This window comes from Hypanus sabinus, chromosome 5 (assembly GCF_030144855.1).
Source record: "Hypanus sabinus isolate sHypSab1 chromosome 5, sHypSab1.hap1, whole genome shotgun sequence".
Classification (NCBI taxonomy): Eukaryota; Metazoa; Chordata; class Chondrichthyes; order Myliobatiformes; family Dasyatidae; genus Hypanus; species Hypanus sabinus.
Window position 1 is genome coordinate 134,540,686 of NC_082710.1, and position 20,153 is coordinate 134,560,838.

The window sequence follows — 20,153 nt, forward strand, 5'->3', positions numbered from 1 at the left end:
ATAGGTCCTTACTGTGCTGCCATTCACGGCCCTCAGGGGGGGGACCCGGTGCCCTGCTGCGGGTGTCGTAACTCGTCGGGGGTAAAACGCTGATCTCAGCCCCAGTATCGACCAAAAACCGGCGTCCCGACCTTCTATCCCACACATACAGGAGGCTATCCCGATGGCCAGCCGCCGTAGCCATCAGCGGCGGCTGGCCCTGGCGTTTCCCGGGAACTTGCAGGGCGGGCGACAACGGCGGGCTTCTGCGCCCCAGTGTTTATTGGGCCGGGGGTTGGCGGGCTCTGTGGCCGGGCCTGGACTGGTTTGCTGCCGGGAGCGTGGCTGGGAGATCTGTGCGATGGACGCCCCGCTCACCTTTTTGGCGTTCCACAGCAAGTCCGCCCGGGCTGCCACCTTCCGGGGGTCACTGAAATCCGCGTCGGACAGCAGCAGGCGTATGTCCTCGGGCAGCTGCTCCAGGAATGCCTGCTCAAACATGAGGCAGGGTGTGTGTCCGTCGGCGAGAGACAACATCTCATTCATTAAAGCCGATGGAGGTCTGTCGCCCAAGCCATCCAGGTGCAGTAAACGGGCAGCCCGCTCGCGCCGTGAGAGTCCGAAAGTCCTGAGGAGCAGGGCTTTGAATTCTGTGTACTTGCCGTCTGCTGGGGGCGACTGTACGAACTCTGCGACCTGGGCCACTGTGTCCTGGTCGAGGGAGCTCACCACGTAGTAGTAGCGGGTGTCTTCTGAGGTGATCTGGTGAACGTGGAATTGGGCTTCGGCTTGCTGGAACCATAGGTTCGGGCGCTGTGTCCAGAAACCCGGCAGTTTCAACGAAACCGCATGAACAGAGGCGGCGTCGGTCATTTCTGGTCCAAAAATCGTTTGGACTGTCGGGGTCACCAATTGTAGCGGTGTACTACACGCAGCGCTAAAATTACGACACGGAGTCGGTAACTGCAGTCGAAGGAAAAAACTTTATTCGAAATCTTCAGCCTCACTTTTAAGCCTCCCTCAACCTGCCCCCCATGGCGCAGAGGCTCCAAAGCTCTGTGCTAGCAAACCCCCGTAGGCTATCTAATTGTGAGTCGGTTCGGATGTGCCAGGAAGTGGGTCGCCACAATCCGATAATAAGGTTGAATCAAACCGCCAGTGTTTATTCCTCTGAGGGAGACCAGGAAAGTTCAGAGAGAGAGTAATTGGGGCATGGTCAGAGATCAGTATACTCTGATAGTAACAAGAGTATGCAAATGGAATAAGTTGGTTATCGAGTAAGAAATAGTCAATTCCAGTGAAGGTATGGTGAACATGTGAAAAAAAAGAATAATCTCTCTCAGTAGGATGAAGGAAACGCCATATATCAGAAATACCAAAATTAGAGAGAAACGATTGGATAGCTAAGGCAGATTTAGTAGGTGATCTGGTAACAGAGGACAATCGATCCAGATTAGGATCTAACCAACAGTTGAAGTCACCACCAAGTATAAGAGAATATGAGTTTAAGTCTGGTAGTGAGGAAAAAAAAACGTTCAAAAAAGTTAACATCATCAAAGTTGGGGGCATACAGGTTTGCTAGTGCAACTTTAGTGTTATATAGTTTACCAGAAACAGTAATAAAATGTCCATTTGTATCAGATATTTTATTATGGAGTTCAAAAGGAATATTTGAGTTAATAAGAATAGAGACTCCCCTAGCCTTAGCGGCAAAGGATGAATGAAAATGCTGACCCGCCCACTTTGACAGAAGCCGGGAGTTATCAGAACAACGAATATGAGTTTCTTGAAGGAAAGCAATGTCAGCTTTGAGTTGTTTAATATGTGAGAATACCTTCCTCCTTTTAACAGGGTGATTCAATCCCTTCACATTCCAGCTCACGAACTTAAGTGCACTAGCCATTATCAATTACTAATGCATAAAAGGCAACAGGCATATAAAAAGTCAAGCAATACAATAGTAGTCTGGGAGCAGAAATGTAAACATAGATTCGTAAGATCAAAACATAAACATGTCCAGAGCAATAAAGAAAAACAATAAATACAGTGAGTGATGTTGGAACTGGAAAATCCACCCCACCCACACAACCCAAAACTAGATGGCTACCAAAAAAAGCAGCTAGCTCTACCAAAAAAATTAACCCAAATATAACTTCCAGATCTGTCATTAACAGCAGTTCCGTATAAATACTATAGCAAATAGTAACTAGTTTATGCACTAGAAAACATAACTACAAATTGGAACATCTTCTACAGGAATATAAAACTTAATACAGAGAAAATTGGAAGAAAATCAAAACTAACCTACCCGCGAAAAATTATGGAAGAATAAAGTAAGAGAAAGGGAGAGAGAAAAAAAAAGGGAGGAAGGGGAAAATTATAGATTCAAGAAGAGTACTTATCAACCATTTCCAGAGAGGAAAAAAGAAATCTAAGATTAAAAAAGGTGAAAAAAAAATAAATAATAAAAAAAATCAGCAGTTAAACTGTGAACCAACAAACAGGGAGGCCTTCAATAAAAATTTCAAACCTCCAAAACAAGTTAGAGTCAATTGTAGAACTCTCTAAATAAAGTTATACAAGAATAAAATAGATCACACAAGTACTATTTAAACATCCACAGGGAAACATTAAGCACAGAATGTCTATTTAAAAAAAAAACACCAAATCCAGGGAGAGATTGTCAACAGCCCTTAGAGTTTCAATGGATAATGTCTGAGTGATACAAGTAAAGTCTGAGTCCAGAGAAAGTAATTTTACTACGAGAGGTTCTTATCCACCATTTTAGGAGGTCCGATCGGGTTCTGAAGATGACTGAATAGCTGGGAGACTTGCAACAAATGCCTCAGCTCCTTTCACTGACTTAAACCACTCATACTTTCCAGTATTAAGCGTGATTCGTAAATCGGCAGGAGTGCGAAGAGAGGGTTTGAAACCACGATCGAAAAGCACTTTCATTGCACCTTTAAATTCAGTGCGCATCTTTAAGGTCTGGGGTGCAAAACTTTCCACAAAGTGAATGGTTGTATTTTGGAAAGTAAAAGTACCTCTGCGACGTGCCTCCACAATCAGACGGTGTTTTACCTGGTATTTATGAAAGCACAAAATGACCGGTCGCGGGCGGGAGCCCAGAATTCAGGGGAGAACATAGACCCTATGAGCCCTTTTGAGTTCAGGCGGGTTCGAAAGCAAATCTTTCCCGAATATCTCACAGAGAAACTCGGCGAAAAACTCCACGGTTGATCCCTGTTCGGTGGCCTCTGGCAATCCAAGAATTCGGATGTTGCAGCATCTGCTGCGATTTTCGCGATCCACCATTTTGGAAAGGAGTTTGTTACATTTTACCTCTAGGCTGGAACAGAGAGTCTCCAAGTATCGAACACGACTTTCTAAATCTTCAGAAGTCGAATCGATGCGAGATATGTGTTCAGCATGTTCATCCACTCTATCATATATCCAATCCAGTTTGGCTTCCAGGTGTTTGAAAGCGGTTTTAAATTCCTTTAAAATATCACTGTCCCAGCACAGCGAGGGTCTCATCCGACAGAGCCGGAACTTCCTTTCTCCTGGATTTAGAACTCTTGTTAGACATTGTAAGGTAGATGTGTTTACAGGCAAGTAAAAGAAACCAAATAAAGTTCCTAACTAAGGTTTAAAAAATGGAGACATTTAGTGCAAAGATAGCGACAATAACGGAACAAAAGTTCGAAGCAGCTAAGCAATCGCCATCTCAACATCAACAGTTTTTGAAGAAATTGTGCCAGTTTCAGCACCAGTTCCTGATGCTTCATTTATTTTTCAAGATGAAGATGTTGATGATCCTGACAATCCCACATTTGCAGACATGTAACTTTGCCTGAACGTATATTAAACGTCTCACTTTAGAAGCGGAAGTGCTCAACTTTTCTGTATAAGTTAATTCCTATACATTTACCTGTACCCTTTATTTTATCTGTGCCTGTTCAGTATATTAGTTAATTAAAATGTTACTTGCTACTCATTTTATATTTGTTTCATGATTATCTAACTTGTACTGATTCACATGATATTTTAAAGGTATGATGAGGCAGTTAGCTATTGCTTAATGTGATCCTTCTGTAATTCAGCATTTTCACTAATCCGCCATTCCTCAGGTCCCAATGGTGCCGGATTATAGAAGGTTGACTGTATAGCTTAATTAACTACTGCATGGAGTTCTCAGGCTGAATGACATAAGAGGCAGTAATAATCCAGATCCACCATTCATAAATCATACAGGGACACATTGGATCGAGTTGCTCAAAGGCCAGGGTTTAAAGACTACAGGGGTACCGGTAGCTTAAGTGTCAAAAAGTTTGTTACATCTTGCTTCAATAAACCTTACTGATATGCCTTAAAATTGACTTACAAAATAAAATACAACTGCATTTTTTTACTTTCTAATAATATCCTTCCCTTTTTCTTCTTCACTCCCTCCCACACACACACTACTTGTCAAGCAAAAGGATGTAAAACAACTATGGCCAAGACTCTACTACTAATCTTGATTTAGATAGTGAACAAATAATTAAATCCTTGAGTGAGCTGCATATTGACTTACAGCTTCTGTGTTTACAATTACCCTGATTTAGTACATAGCCCTTAATATGGACAATTTTAAGTTGTACACAAGCTCTCTCCAATGTCAATACTGTAATTTATGTTTTAGTGATGAAAAAAATTGTTTCAGAATACTCCAGTTAACTTAAAATTGCAACCAATTATGAATGGTGTCTTACTAAGTAATACCGGCCTCAGTACACGGCAGGTAAATGCAAGTAGTCTGCTATGCACTCTGGCTATTAAGCAGGTCTCTGAAATACATTCCTCCAAGCTCAAGACATTATTAAATTTTTAGTGTGCTCCATCTCCACACACTACTTTAATCCACTCTCATACTCACACTTGGGAATTATTCCTGTTGCTCTGCAACCAAATGACTATTTCAAAAATAATCTCTAAAATAGTATTTGGAAGATAAACAAGCATTATCCACAGTCACAAGGAAAGCACCAGCATACCGTACAGAGGAAAGGGAATATGCAGTCTTTACTTGGTCTAGCTATACTTATGCCAAACCCATTGAACGTGCTTGATTCTTAACTTGTCTCTGAAATAGCCAAACAAGCCAGTCAGTCATCAAGAAGGGAGCTCACTGCACCTTCTCAAGGATAATCAGGGATTGATGTGATCCTACCTAACTACAGAATGGACACCAACATAAGGGCAGGCGGTACAGCAGCATAGCAGTTGGTGTAATGCTATTACGCTGCAAGTGAACTGGGTTCATTTTCACTGCTACCTAAGGAGTTTGCACATTCTCCCTGTGGCTGTGTGGACATCCTCTAGCATTCCAAAATAAAGATGTATGGGTCAGTAAGTTAATTGGTCACCTGGGTGTAATTGGATGGCAGGGGTTTGTTGGGTTGGAAGGGCCTGTTACCCAGCTGTATCTCTAAATAGTAAAAAACTCCAGCAGAGTTACTAGCAAGGTAGAAAAAAACTGCAGAAAAATAATACTGACTTTTTATTGACAGCGGCAAATAAAACACTGAATGGTTTTCAGTGAAATGTGCAGTAAAGTTAGGTATGTATCTTTAAGGATGAACATTATATGCATTTGTGAATTCTAACAAGCAAAACTGTGTTGTCTTTATGACAGTTATTTAGTTTATAATATTTTCGCTTAGTAATTCATTTGTTAGTATTTTCTAGTTAGAATTAGAAGTGTTTAAAGTATATTCATTGCCTGTAAAATATATCGGCATGCGATGACGTCACATCCGGTTTTGCCGCGTCTTGTGGGACAAATACCGGTTTGAGATCAATGCGAGGGTGGGGGGCTCACCACGAGGCAGACCCGAGCAGAAGTTGTTTTGCAAGCATTAGAAATCACAGTGAGAGCAACGCTGTAAGTTAATAGATAATCGATATATTGAACTAAGATGTTAACGCCGATCCTGTTAAAAGTAACGACGGTCGATAATGTTTATGTTTTCGTTAGTTAAAGAGTTGCGGATAGTTTGCATTGAAGTGTATTTAAAGTAGTCAATGGCGTAGGTAAACTCTGCCTGTATACTGCACCTTAATGTAATGTAGTTATAGTCACTTTTACAAGTATTTACAATGGAAATGTGATATTAAGAAAGGAACAAATACTGTATCAATCTTGTACTGTTTTATCAACAGTTTTCACCATGTTAATGTGAAGAGTGAACAGTAAATGGTTAATCTTACTGTGACCTGGTTTTCATTGACTGTGGTTTATCTCGGCGTTTAATTCGGCGTTATCGGTTACACCCGAACGAGAACGTTACAAAAACAGTCCCAATAAGTCACAAGTAACCAATTTATTCTGTGCTTCTACTAATCGTTTCAAAAGATAAGGATTGGTATGAGCAAAGAAACTTCTTTCCTCTAAAAACCTTTTGCCCTGAATTGTTAACGATTTCTGTTTCTGCTGATGCTGTCCATCTGTGAACATTGCCAACATTTACTGTTTTAATTTCAGATTTCCACGGTTCACAGTATTTTCCTTTTGCTTTCCTCCTCGGATTGATGCATCGAATGAATCTACCTTGATATTACTGGTATGCTATCTAGCAGTTCAGGTACATAACTTTTCCACCAGATTTCTCCTCCTTCAAGTAAGTCTATTTAACTTTAAGATTTTGTGCAGCTTCTTTGGTATTTCTGTAATACAGTGCATTCCGGTTAATTGGGACACGTTGGGTCCAGTAAGTCTTCGTGCAATTAAGCAGCCGTCCCAATTAGCAAACGTTTTATGGAAATAATTAAAAAGATATAAGAAAGATCTTCTACCATTTAACTCAGTAAAAACATCATGTATTTAATTGAAATACAGAACAAATTAGAACACTACCAATAACCCAGTCACTGGCACTGTAATACTAATACATACTAATAAATGTGTATTAGTTCCTAATAGTTAACAATAGAAGAATTCATCAGGTGTAGACTGTTGTGTTCTTTTGACTAACTGTAACTGAAGAAAATCAGCACAGACACCTAGTGAAGATACTGGACTGCCTTCATACAGAGCTGTCAACAATTACAACCTCCAAATCTTCATTTTCATTGCAACATTCAAGATTATTGTCAATACCTAGAAATCCTTCGTAATTCCTAACTTGCTGAAGTAGTGAAATCATTTCAATTTCACTCCTGTCTGTTACTGACATCTGCAAGCCTGAATGCTTGAAACTGCATTGAGCAAAACAGTTCTGAATTATCTTATTGCTTATTTCTCACCAATTGTCAGTGACAGAAATCACTGCATTTTGAACACAAACACACACAAATGATGCTACTTAAAAACTTCACTTTAAGTGTCTAATAGCCAAATAAGTGCACATGACTGATGCTAATTAGAAACTTTGATAACAGTTTCCTGTCCCACTTATGTGGCATAGCATCCCAAGTAAAAGAAGGGAATCAAAGCTTTTTTCTCAATTAGTTTTTGTTCTCTATAAGTTGTTCCAAATAAGCAGCTGCCCTGATTAACCGATAGCGTAATTAGCCAGAATCCACTGCATATGTAAGTGGACTGCTAAAGAAGTATTAGTGCAGGATACTTCATATTGTCAGACTCTTTAACGATGACTTAAGTGAATCTATGTATGTGTGGCTTTCCTACCCTTCAGTAAAATGCCTGTAATGCAAAATGTTAAATGACACATGCGAAGTTCTACATATTATACTTATTAACTGATGTCAAAAAACACTTTTCCATACAGTGTATTTCATTTTTGGCTGAAACTGTGTTGTTATTTTAGAAAATGTCCACTTATCTGAAGTTGTACCACAGTTTGATGGGTCAATTATCAGTGTGAAATTACAAAGTTTTATAAAACTAAATCTTTTGTGGCATGGATTCACTTCACATGCTCTAATTCTAGGCCCAGTGACATCCTTTTACCCTTTTTGAGCAACTATGTAATGTCTGAGGCAGCACAATAATTTCTCATAGAGATGGTGTCTGAATTACATCACATGTAAATTAAATGCTTGGCAATATTGGTAGCTGACTCCACAATGATGACAGTCAGTGATAATAGCTTCTTGCAAGCACTAATATTTCCTTAATCATGGAGCAAAAACTCACTGCAGCATTAGGATTTATTTTCATTGCTCCTTGTATAGCTGTAGTTTCCCTTTACATAAGAAATAAATCATACTATTGAAAAACTCTATAAATTAAAAATCTCTACAAGAAAATAACATTTTGTTGATAATTTTGAAATAAGTTGCTATAAGCAGCCAAGATAAATGATGTTCCAGAATGTGAGAAAAGGTTGATCACAAGTTGGAAATATGAAGACTGTTATAAACATTTTGAAGATTGAAATCAGTAGATTTTGCTCAATAAGGACATGGCTTGAAGAACATAATGGAAGTATGGATGACTGGATGTCAGAATTAGTGTCAGCAGTTATCTGCTGCTTTTCCTATATTATGCATTTCTCTAGCATATCTAAATAGTTAGTTATGTCTTAATCTTAATTGTTTGTTTCTAGCAAGATAACTTACAAACAATGTTGGTTTTGGTTTGTAGACGTTTTCATCCTCATCTGGAGGAACACTGAGAGATGATTTTGATGTGTATGGAACAGGATTGGTTTTGTCTTCATGCTGGGTGCCTGGCAAACCACTGTCACTCTGTTTGTTACGCAAATTTATCACAACCTGCTTCATTACTGCCAATTCCTGTAAAATAAAACAGGACTGATAATGAAATAATTTGTAAACAGATAAAGTCACAAACTGTTCCGCTGCCTGTGAAGTTTTAATACCAGTTACTGCTAATTTATTTCTGCACTTCTGCCTTAGCAATTAAATGAAATAATACACTTTGTACTATTTATCAATTAATTTTAGACAGGCCGATGTTGGCCGCGTTTATCACCGAGTGACTAAAATTAAGTTACTGATTTTTATAATCCACTGAGAATAGACATTTCCCCAAATTTCAAACAATATTTGCAGCTCTGTACTGCAGCTCAGTTGACTGAGCTACCACCACCTCAATTAATGCATGTGGACAGATTTACCCAATTTGACTGACATCCAACAAGTGTTCCTACTTGTGTAACTGTATGAATGTAAAAACACTCAAACAATTTTGGAGAAGTGTTAATGAAAAAGAAATACTATACAAAGTTCAAAAGTTCAAGGTAAATTTATTATCAAAGTACATGTACTTTATTTCCTTGCAGGCATTCACAGTAGAACAAAGAAATATAGCAGTCAGTGAAAAACTAATAAATAAACAAACAAACAAATAAATAATTCAGACGCGCGTTGTAGAGACTTTAAAATTGAGTCAATTGGTTGTGGAATCAGTTCAGAGTGAAGTTATCTACCCGAGTTCAGTAAATCATACCAGATCATAATGAGCAATATAAGCACAGAATCCAAAATCCTTAATGGAGAAAGAGTAGATTAGAAGTGGAGAAGTTAAATGAGGGGAATTCCAGTTTAAGAACCTGGCAATTGACAGCATAGATGTCAGTGGTGGATAAATTAAACTTGGAGATAACCTGGTGCTAGAATTAGAAGAAAACAGTTTTTGGGGTATTACAGAGATGAATGAGGACACGAATTAGGGAAGGATGAGACCAAGGTGAAATTTGAAAATAAGGGTTATGAATGCTAACAACAAAAAAAGACATTCATGAACCAGAAACCAATATAAGCCAGAGAGTGGGAATGGGAGTGACGAGTTACAACTTCACAATCAATGTTAGCGTGACCAAGGAATTGATGTGAACTTCAGAAAAGACAAGTCAGGTGAATGCACACCAGTCTCCACTGAAGGATCAGTGGTGGAAAGGGTAAGCAGCTTTAACTTCCTGGGTGTCAACATCTCAAAGGACCTAATCTGGGGTCAACACACTGATGCAATCACAAGGAAGGTATGCCAACAGAAGTTTGAGGAGAGCTGTAATGTTATCAAATACTGGTGCAAACTTCTAAAGATGTATGGTAGCGAGCATTCTGGCTGGCTGCCTGCATGGAGGCTCCAATGCACAGGATCATAAGAGGCTGCAGAAGGTTGTAGACTCAGCCAGTTTCATCACAGGCAAAACCCTCCCCCCCCCCCCTTCGAGGACAGTGCCTCAAGAAGGTGGCATCCATTAGCAAGGCCCTCTAGCAAATGGGGAAGGAGGTACAGAAACCTGAAGACCATACAATTTAGGAACAACTTCTTCCCTTCCACTAACAGATTTCTGAATGGTCCATGAACACTCTGATGATTTCTTTTTGTTTTGCACTATTTGTTTGTTTTGTAATTTATAGAGATTTAATGTCTTTGCACTGCACGGCACCAGAAAACAACTTCATGTTATAAGAGATAGGGCAATGAGAACAGAGTTTTTAAGTACATCAGGCTCATGGTACAGGGAAAGGGTATCCAACAATTATTGAAATAGTTAACTCTCTTGGTGCAACGATTCTGATGTGAGTTTTAGCAGCAGAATTTCTGAGTAAGAGTAGTTCTGGCATTGTAATGGAGGTGGAAGATGACCTTGCCAGCAATGGTGGCTTAATCATGTAGTCTGAAGCTCACCTTGGGATCAAAAATGACATTGAAAGTTAAGGAAGTTTGGTTCTCCCCATTTTCATTCACACTTGTAAAATATACAAATGGCAGACAAAACAGACTGCCTTGTCATTTCCCTCCTGAGAAGTGACAAGGCAATCTGTTTTGTCTGCTCAAGGAGGAATTGAAATACGTAATATCACTAAAAAAAACCTAACTTTATTTTCTATATAATTTAGTTTTCTTTTCAATGAAGTATTTGGTATCTTATATTTTTGTTAGAGTGTGTGTGGTTGGTTACAGCTCTGAAGGGCACTCATTGTTTATTCATTAGTACAACAGAAATAGATTCTCTTAAAATGATCAAAACATATAATTTCTACATAAGAACATGCAACATAAAAATACACAAGATTCAGGATTAATGGCAAAGCTTAAAAACAGCTAAATTGGAATTGGTCATTTAGTGCTTTGATCTGCTAAAGTGACCAGACATGTAGTGATTGGTATATAAAAAGTTGTCAGTACAGTGCAGCTGTTCTGGAAAACAACACAGCAGATCTTGTTGAGGTTCAGACCAGAATATAGAAGTAATGCAAGGAAATTCATAGGGGACAAACGTTCTAAGATTTAAACTATATGTTTTCATATGTTAAATCAATGAATGGTCAAAGTAACATAATGTAAGCTGCCATGAATACAGCACAAAGATATAAACTTTAAGCACAGAGAAGTTTACAAAGTCTTGCACAATTTGAAGATTTGGTGGTTTGTAAGGTAAAAATAGTAGGAAAGATCAAGTTGCCAAACACTCCAGCTATGCTCTGTGGGCCCTCTGCCAAATTTCATGCTAGCTGAATCTCATTAACCAGACATCTGGAGATACCATGGACCAATATTTCTGCTGAAATCTTTAAGTGACACAAGCAGGCTGACCCTTCAATTTCCTACAATTGATTTCATTAGTCTGTTTGGTTTCAAAGTATTTCAGTTGAATAATGTATCAATATGCTAAATAGCATTTCCTATTCCCGTTCAAACAAAGCAGTAAGAGTGCCCATTTTGGAATAACCAATTTAGTACTAACCTTTGGCAGCAATTTACACTGACAGCAATGACTGTAAAATGACTTGGAGACTTATGGTTTCTTATGATGGCTGTCAAGTTTTCATGCTGAAGTATTGGTGATCCAACACACATGTCAGCAGATGCAACTTCACTGTGCCTTTGAATACAATATGTATTATTCCTTTTTTTGGTTTTAGAGGCTGATTTCATTGCATGATATCATCAGTCACTTGTAGCATGGTTGATGGCACTCTTTCTTTGAGTCATGAGGTTGTGGTTTCAATACCAACCCAGTCATTTAGCAAAAAAATTGAGAACTGACATTCCAGTGTAATTCCTAATTTAAATCCTGCTAAATTCACTTACCCTTTAAGATATATTTCTATGATTCCAACAAACCATTGTACTTCACTGAGTGTTTGACATACTAATTTACAGCTTTTAATCTCTAATTTTCTTGGTAGCGCATCAAGCATTGTTTTCGAAAAAACAAGTGTTAGTAAAGTTATAGCAAAATCCTTCCCTAAAGCAGTTCCACTGTTCCTTTATGATATTACAAAAACAAATTTAGTTTCCCCAGCATTTTAATGTACATTGTGGTTAAGTACTTGGATTTCAAACTCTGGTGACTATGCTATGATGCCTTTTAAATGCAGGAAGCCTAAACCAACCAATGCCTTGGTAGCTTTTGTCTCTGATGCATTTACTATGGTATGAAATGTACATTTATAGGAAGAGGAATGATAATTAATATTTTAAAAAACTTTAGGGTTAGGGTGCACTCAGCCAACATTTTTAAGTAGTAATTACAAAAATGAAGCCTTTTAATTGTAGGCATCAGAATCAGATTTATTACCACTGGCTTAGATGACATGAAATTTGTTGTTTTGCAGCAGCAGTACAATGCAGAGACATACAATTATTATAAATTACAGTAAAAAGTAGTGGAAAAAGTGGAATAAAGAGGTGGCCTTCATGAACCTTTCGGAAATCTGAGACAAGAGAAAAAAAAAGCTGTTCCCCAATTTGTAAAATAACTAAACAGAGAAATGTTACCTCTCTCTGATTTAAGAGTCTCTCCAGATCGGCTGACATTTGGTTCTTCAGGCGAAGTAAAGCTGTTTTTTCTTTTTTTAACTGACTGAAAGGAAAATAAGTTCTCTTTAATATCGGAAGGTTATCACGTCTCATTAAACAAAGGTTACTTTTCAATTAATGTTCCAACAACTCCTTGTAGGAATCACAAAGTTACTGTAATGATTAAAACTGGAATACTAAATTTACAAGAATTTTTATAGTTAAAGCTTATCTTCATGGAAGGACAAATGCATCTGATGAAGGATAATTTAATACCAACTGGTAGGAGTCAGTACTGTGGCAGGGGTTTTGAATATTCAAGTCACAGAATTAGAGTTTGAAAGTTTTCATAATTATGTAATAGGAACAAGTATATACTGCTGAACCACAATTGGTTTTGACAACATTGACACCAGAATGATGGAAACACATACAAAATATCTTGCTGATCCCTTTGATATTTGTCAGCACTTTCGAGCATCCGCATTTACCCAGCAATTGAAAGCAAATCCAATAAGAAATGACAGACCTGCAGAAGTGGCAATGGTTATTGGGTTTAGAGCTATTGGCTGTGGCTCAGAAATAAACACCCTACACACCTCCAGCTGTGCAGTTTAGAAATTAACCTGGATGGTCACAAAAGTTTACACATCGGACTGAACAGGAGTGCAGCCCATCAGTATTTCAAAACTAAAACTGCAGATGCCGGAAATATGCAAAAAAAAATGCTGAAACCCACGGCTGACTAGGGAGCACCCATGCAAAGAGAAACATAGTTGAATTTTCAGGTCAGATACCCTTAGTTAGAGCTGTTCTGAGGATCCTCAGATCTTCAGTCTGAAATGTTAACTCTAATTTTCTCTTCATAGATGGTGTCTGGCCAACTGAGTATCTCCATGTCTTTAAACCTGCCAACAAAATCAGAAAATAAGAGGCTGGAGATGCCAGTCCTCCCTCATTACCACCTTTGTTCCAAAGGTGGTAACGAGTGTTCTGTGTCTGTTGGCATCACCTCCAAATCATGTAAAGCAGCTATTTTATATGTGGTGCTCTGGGCTTAACAACAAAAATGGGCAAAATTTATCTTTGGTGGAGAATGTTATTATAAAGTTAATGGCTTGTTTCTGACTATGTACTTCTGAGAACCACCAACCGCAAGTAAACTGAGGCTATTAAAGAACTGCATAAGTTTTAGGTATTCAGTATATAATTTTAGATATACAGTATATAGTGTCAAGTTTTACCATGGGTGAAGTGTTTATATTCAAGGGTATTGACACTGAAATTCATGATTCATTTAAGATTTTGAGGAGGACAGTTTATGTCCAAGACACTAATATTTCTGTTCAATTTGCCATGATGTCCTCTTTTCAAGTACCGATTTCGGAAATCAAATTCAAACATCAAAGATTAGTGAATGGAGCACCTCCACTCCATCTGTCAAAAACAGAATTCCCCAGTGGCCATTTTAATTCTTATCCCCATTCCCATTAAGACATGTTGGCCCACAGCCTCCGTTTTTGCCATGTTGAGGCCATTCTCAGGGTGGAGGAGCAGCATCTCATATTCTGTCTAGGTAGCCTCCCACCTTATGACATGAACATCAATTTCTCCTTCCAGTAATTTTTTTCCCTCCCCTTTCTCTCTTCTTCTATTCCTCACTCTGGCTTCTAACCTCTTCAATCACCAACTCCTAGTACCCCTCCTTTTTCCCCTTCTCCCATGGTCCACTCTCATCTCCTATCAGATTCCTTTAAGATTCTTTTAAGAGGGTTTTAGAGAGGTACATGGAGCTTAGTAAAATAGAGGGCTATAGGTAAGCCTAGTGATTTCTGAGGTAGGGACATGTTCGGCACAACTTTGTGGGCTGAAGGGCCTGTATTATATTGTTGGTTTTCTGTGTTTCCTTCTTCTCCAGCCCTTAACCTTTTTCACCCACCTGGTTTTACCCATCACCTTCTAGCTAGTCCTCTGTCCCCTCCCTCCATCTTTTTATTCTGATGTCTTCTCCCTTCCTCCTCAGTCTTGAAAAAGAGTCTTGGCCTGAAACATCAACAGTTTATTTATTTCCATACATGCCACCTGACCTGTAGAGTTCTTCCAGCATTGTGTGATGCTCTGGCCTTGCAGCATCTGCACAACTTCTTGTATTTAAGAAGCCAAAAGTTGTTAAATCCAACAGCCACTGGCTTTAGAGTAGGACAATTGTGATAGACTATAACAACATGGGAAGCTGTATTGAAGCACAGGAATTTCCTTTTTTCCCTCCACCCAATCCTTAGGGTAAAAGTGGAAGTTTTTGATCATTAAAACAAAACTCTTGTTAACTAGGTCTACTGTAGCGGTGTGCTACATGCAGCGCTAAAATTACGACACGGAGTCGGTAACTGCAGTCGAAGGAAAAAACTTTATTCAAAATCCTCAGCCTCACTTTTAAGCCTCCCTCAACCTGCCCCCCGTGGCGCAGAGGCTCCAAAGCTCTGTGCTCGCAAACTCCCGTAGGCTATCTCCCTTAGCCGGAAAGCTGGCTAATTGTGAGCCGGTTCGGATGTGCCAGGAAATGGGTCGCCATATAACCCCCCCCCCCCCCCCCCAGAACCGGCGATACACCCCCCAATGTCCACAGTCTGGTGGGCAGGAACCTGCTTGGGAGGTCGGCCTCTGCGCCGAGGTGCCGGAAACTCAACCGGTTGCGCCATGTCCACATGGGCCGGTTTGAGGCGGTCCACCGTAAAAACCTCCTCTTTCCCCCCAACGTCCAGCACGAACGTGGACCTGTTGTTCCGGAGCACCATAAACGGCCCCTTATATGGCCGATGCAGTGGTGGCCGATGCCCGCCCCTTCGTACAAACACAAACTTACAGTTCTGCAGGTCTTTGGGTACGCAGGTCGGGTTCCGCCCGTGCTGTGAAGTGGGTATGGGGGCCAGGTTACCGAGCTTCTCGCGTAGTCTGCCCAGGACTGCTGCGGGATCTTCCTCTTGCCCCCGTGGGACTGGTAGGAACTCCCCGGGGACGACCAGGGGCGCGCCATATACCAACTCGGCCGATGAGGCGTGCAGGTCGTCCTTGGGCGCTGTGCGGATGCCGAGTAGGACCCAGGGAAGCTCGTCCGCCCAGTTGGCTCCTCGCACGCGGGCCATGAGGGCCGACTTCAGGTGACGGTGGAAACGCTCCACTAGCCCATTCGACTGTGGGTGGTAGGCAGTTGTGTGGTGCAGCTGAGTCCCCAAAAGGCTGGCCATAGCTGACTACAGGCTGGAGGTGAACTGGGCGCCTCTGTTGGAGCTAATGTGGGCCGGTACACCAAAGCGGGATACCCAGGTGGTGATCAGGGCTCGGGCGGAAGATTCGGAGGTGGTGTCGGTGAGCGGGACCGCCTCTGGCCATCTTGTGAACCGGTCCACGATCGTCAGGAGGTGCCGCACTCCACGTGACACTGGCAGGGGGCCCACGATATCCACATGAATGTGGTCGAAACGCCGGTGGGTGGGATGGAACTGCTGCGGTGGGGCTTTGGTGTGCCGCTGCAACTTGGCCGTCTGGTAGTGCATGCACGTTTTGGCCCATTCACTGAGTCCGTGCCAAAGGGATGCGCCAAGTTATGAATGGAGTCGAAAACACGGCGCCGCCAGGCTGTCGGGACGACGGGACGGGGCTGGCCGGTGGCGACGTCACAGAGTACGGTCCTCTCACCCGGGCCTACGGGGAGGTCCTGGAGCTGCAATCCGGAGACTGCGGTTCTGTAACTCGGAATCTCCTCATCTGCCTGCTGTGCCTCTGCCAGTGCCTCAAAGTCTACCCCTTGGGAAAGGGCATGAATGGTAGGGCGAGAGAGTGCATCCGCCACGACATTGTCCTTACCCGAGACGTGCCGGACATCCATTGTGTATTCAGAGATGTAGGACAGGTGGCGTTGCTGGCGGGACGACCAGGGGTCAGACGCTTTCGTAAATGCAAAGGTAAGCGGTTTGTGGTCTGTGAACGCGGTGAAGGGCCGACCTTCTAGGAAGTACCTGAAATGCCGGATTGCCAGGTAGAGCGCCAACAGTTCCCGGTCGAAAGCACTGTACTTGAGCTCGGGTGGCCGCAGGTGTTTGCTGAAAAACGCCTGGGGTTGCCAGCAACCTGCGATGAGTTGCTCCAGCACGCCACCGACTGCCGTGTTAGATGCGTCCACTGTGAGGGCGGTAGGGGCGTCCATTCTGGGATGTACTAGCATTGCAGCGTTCACCAAAGCTTCCTTCGTTTGAACGAAAGCAGCGGCGGACTCCTCGTCCCAGGTAATGTCCTTGCTCGGACCCGACATCAGGGCGAACAGGGGGCGCATGATCGTCCAAATAGATGAACGCGAAGTCCAGGTCCCGTCCCACCGCGTCCATTAACCGCTGGAACGTCTGTGCGGCATTCTTCAGGCCGAGCGGCATGCGGAGGAACTCGAAAAGGCTAAACGGGGTGATGAGAGCCGTTTTGGGGATGTCATCGGGATGCATCGGGATTTGATGGTACCCTCGGACGAGGTCTACCTTGGAGAAGATCCGTGCGCCGTGCAGGTTTGCTGCCAAGTCCTGAATGTGCGGCACAGGGTAGCGGTCCGGTGTGGTAGCCTCGTTCAGCTTGTGGTAGTTGCCGCACGGTCTCCAGCCTCCCGTCGCTTTGGGCACCATGTGCAGGGGGGAGGCCCATGGGCTGTCAGACCGCCGGATGATCCCCAATTACTCCATCCTCTGGAACTCCTCCTTCACTAGTCGGAGCTTGTCCGGGGGAAGCTGCCGAGCGCGGGCGTGGAGGGGTGGTCCCTGGGTCGGGATGTGGTGCTGTATGCCGTGTCGGGGCATGGCCGCTGTGAACTGCGGTGCCAGAACCGATGGGAAATCCGCCAGGACCCTGGTGAAGTCGTTGTCGGACTGTGTGATGGAGCCGAGGTGAAGGGCTGGCAACTGGGCTGCACCCAGGGAGAACGTCTGAAAGGTCTCGGCGTGTACCAGTCTCTTCCTGGGCAGGTCGACCAGTAGGCTGTGAGCCCGCAAAAAATCCGCACCCAGAAGCGGTTGGGCTACAGCGGCCAGTGTAAAGTCTCACGTGAACTGGCTGGAGCCGAACTGTAGCTGCACCTGACGGGTGCCATAGGTCCTTACTGTGCTGCCGTTCACGGCCCTCGGGGGGGCCCCGGTGCCCTGCTGCGGGTGTCGTAAGTCATCGGAGGTAAAACGCTGATCTCGGCACCAGTGTCGACCAAAAACCGGTGTCCCGACCTTCTGTCCCACACATACAGGAGGTTATCCCGATGGCCAGCCGCCGTAGCCATCAGCGGCGGCTGGCCCTGGCGTTTTCCGGGAACTTGCAGGGCGGGCGACAACGGCGGGCTTCTGCGCCCCACCGCTGGTGGTAGAAGAACCAGTGTTCATTGGGCCGGGGGTTGGCGGGCTCTGCGAACGGGCCTGGACTGGTTTGCTGCTGGGAGCGTGGCTGGGAGATCTGTGCGATGGACGCCCCGCTCACCTTTTTGGCGTTCCACAGCAAGTCCACCCGGGCTGCCACCTTCCGGGGGTCACTGAAATCCACGTCGAACAGCAGCAGGCGTATGTCCTCGGGCAGCTGCTCCAGGAATGCCTGCTCAAACATGAGGCAGGGTGTGTGTCCGTCGGCCAGAGACAACATCTCATTCATTAAAGCCGAAGGAGGTCTGTCGCCCAAACCATCCAGGTGCAGTAAACGGGCAGCCCGCTCGCGCCGTGAGAGTCCGAAAGTCCTGAGGAGCAGGGCTTTGAATTCCGTGTACTTGCCGTCTGCCAGGGGCGACTGTACGGACTCCGCGACCTGGGCCGCTGTGTCCTGGTCAAGGGAGCTCACCACGTAGTAGTAGCGGGTGTCTTCTGAGGTGATCTGGCGAACGTGGAATTGGGCTTCGGCTTGCTGGAACCATAGGTTCGGTCGCTGTGTCCAGAAACCCGGCAGTTTCAACGAAACCGCATGAACAGAGGCGGCATCGGTCATTTCTGGTCCAAAAATCGTTTGGACCGTCGGGGTCACCAATTGTAGCGGTGTGCTACATGCAGCGCTAAAATTACGACACGGAGTCGGTAACTGCAGTCGAAGGAAAAAACTTTATTCAAAATCCTCAGTCTCACTTTTAAGCCTCCCTCAACCTGCCCCCCCGTGGCGCAGAGGCTCCAAAGCTTTGTGCTCGCAACCCCCCATAGGCTATCTCCCTTAGCCGGAAAGCTGGCTAATTGTGAGCCGGTTCAGATGTACCAGGAAATGGGTCGCCACACTACTACTTAACAGTTAAAAACATAAACAGCAGCAATTCATCACGAACATTTTGCAAAAACTAACTTCTCTGTAAGTCTACTTAAGTTGAGAGGATTTTAAATACATTTGGTTTCATGTCTTGTCTATGAAAATCATATGTTGGAATAGAAAACATTTCACACACTAACTCAGACTTGGTCCTGTGAAAAATGTTTAGTGTGGTAAATAATTATCTTTTCTTTTATCTCAGGTTCTTTAAGAATGGTTCGTTAGCATCTGTCAGACCTAGCACAGGAAGGGAAGTAGACTATTTAGCCCTGTGAGCCTGTTTTAATATTCAGTGAATCAGGATTGATATGCAAGTTAACATTGCCTTTTCCCTCATAATCTTTTATATCTCTGCTTAACAGAAGTCTATCAATCTCATATTTAAAATTAACGTGGACATAGCATCATTTAGCAAATGTGGAAAATAGTTCCAAATTTCAACTATCTTTTATGCAGAAAAGTTTCATAATTTAGTTTCTGAACACCCACCATAAGAAATAATTGATTTTGTATCAGATAAAGAAAGCATTGTCAGAGATCAACTTAGCAGTGAAAGGCTACAAGTTGTTCTGAAATCAATTAAATAATTAAACTGCCATTATTATTTGCCTTCTTTTTTTAAATTCATCCCACAAACTTGGAAGAAATCAGGCCATGCAATGTATTTCATCATCTTAAATTTTAGTTTCAGATCACCATATTTTTATCTCATGCACTCTCATAGGACCTGGCACAAAGTTCCTGTTTAAGCTTAAGTTCAAACAACAGAAACAATATCCACTTGCAGATGCTATAAAAAGATGTGAGTGACAGTAAAGGTTTATGACTGCTTCCAACCAAAATGTCAGTTTTTTTTAGTAATTTGACTGTGTCAAATACAGAATGAAGTATAGGTGTCAATAAAGTAAACTAGGTCATTTCAAAGCATGACTTAAGTGGAATTAAGCCATTTGTTACACATTTCTTGACATCATACACTGAAGTGGAATTAAAAATGTTGGGGCACCAGTGTGAAGTACTCACAGCTGGCATATAAGCAAGCAGGACCTAAATTTGAAATATGCATTTGTGTGCATGTAAATAGATATCGCTTATGGCCATGCACAGCTTGCTCCTTGCCTGGCAGGTACTTTGAAACCATGGC

At 42.6% G+C, this 20,153-nt stretch overlaps 1 protein-coding gene across 4 annotated transcripts in view; it reads right to left on the reverse strand.

Annotated features, from left to right (window-relative positions):
- The window catches only part of pibf1 (progesterone immunomodulatory binding factor 1), a 200,515-nt gene that overhangs the window by 43,684 nt on the left and 136,678 nt on the right, over positions 1 to 20,153 (reverse strand). For all 4 annotated transcript variants that reach the window (XM_059970447.1, XM_059970445.1, XM_059970449.1 and 1 more), the window contains 2 exons: positions 12,686 to 12,770; positions 8,548 to 8,724 (listed from right to left, as the gene is read on the reverse strand). In XM_059970447.1, coding sequence (XP_059826430.1) covers positions 8,548 to 8,724; positions 12,686 to 12,770 — 262 coding nt within the window. The remainder of the gene's footprint in view (positions 1 to 8,547; positions 8,725 to 12,685; positions 12,771 to 20,153) is intronic.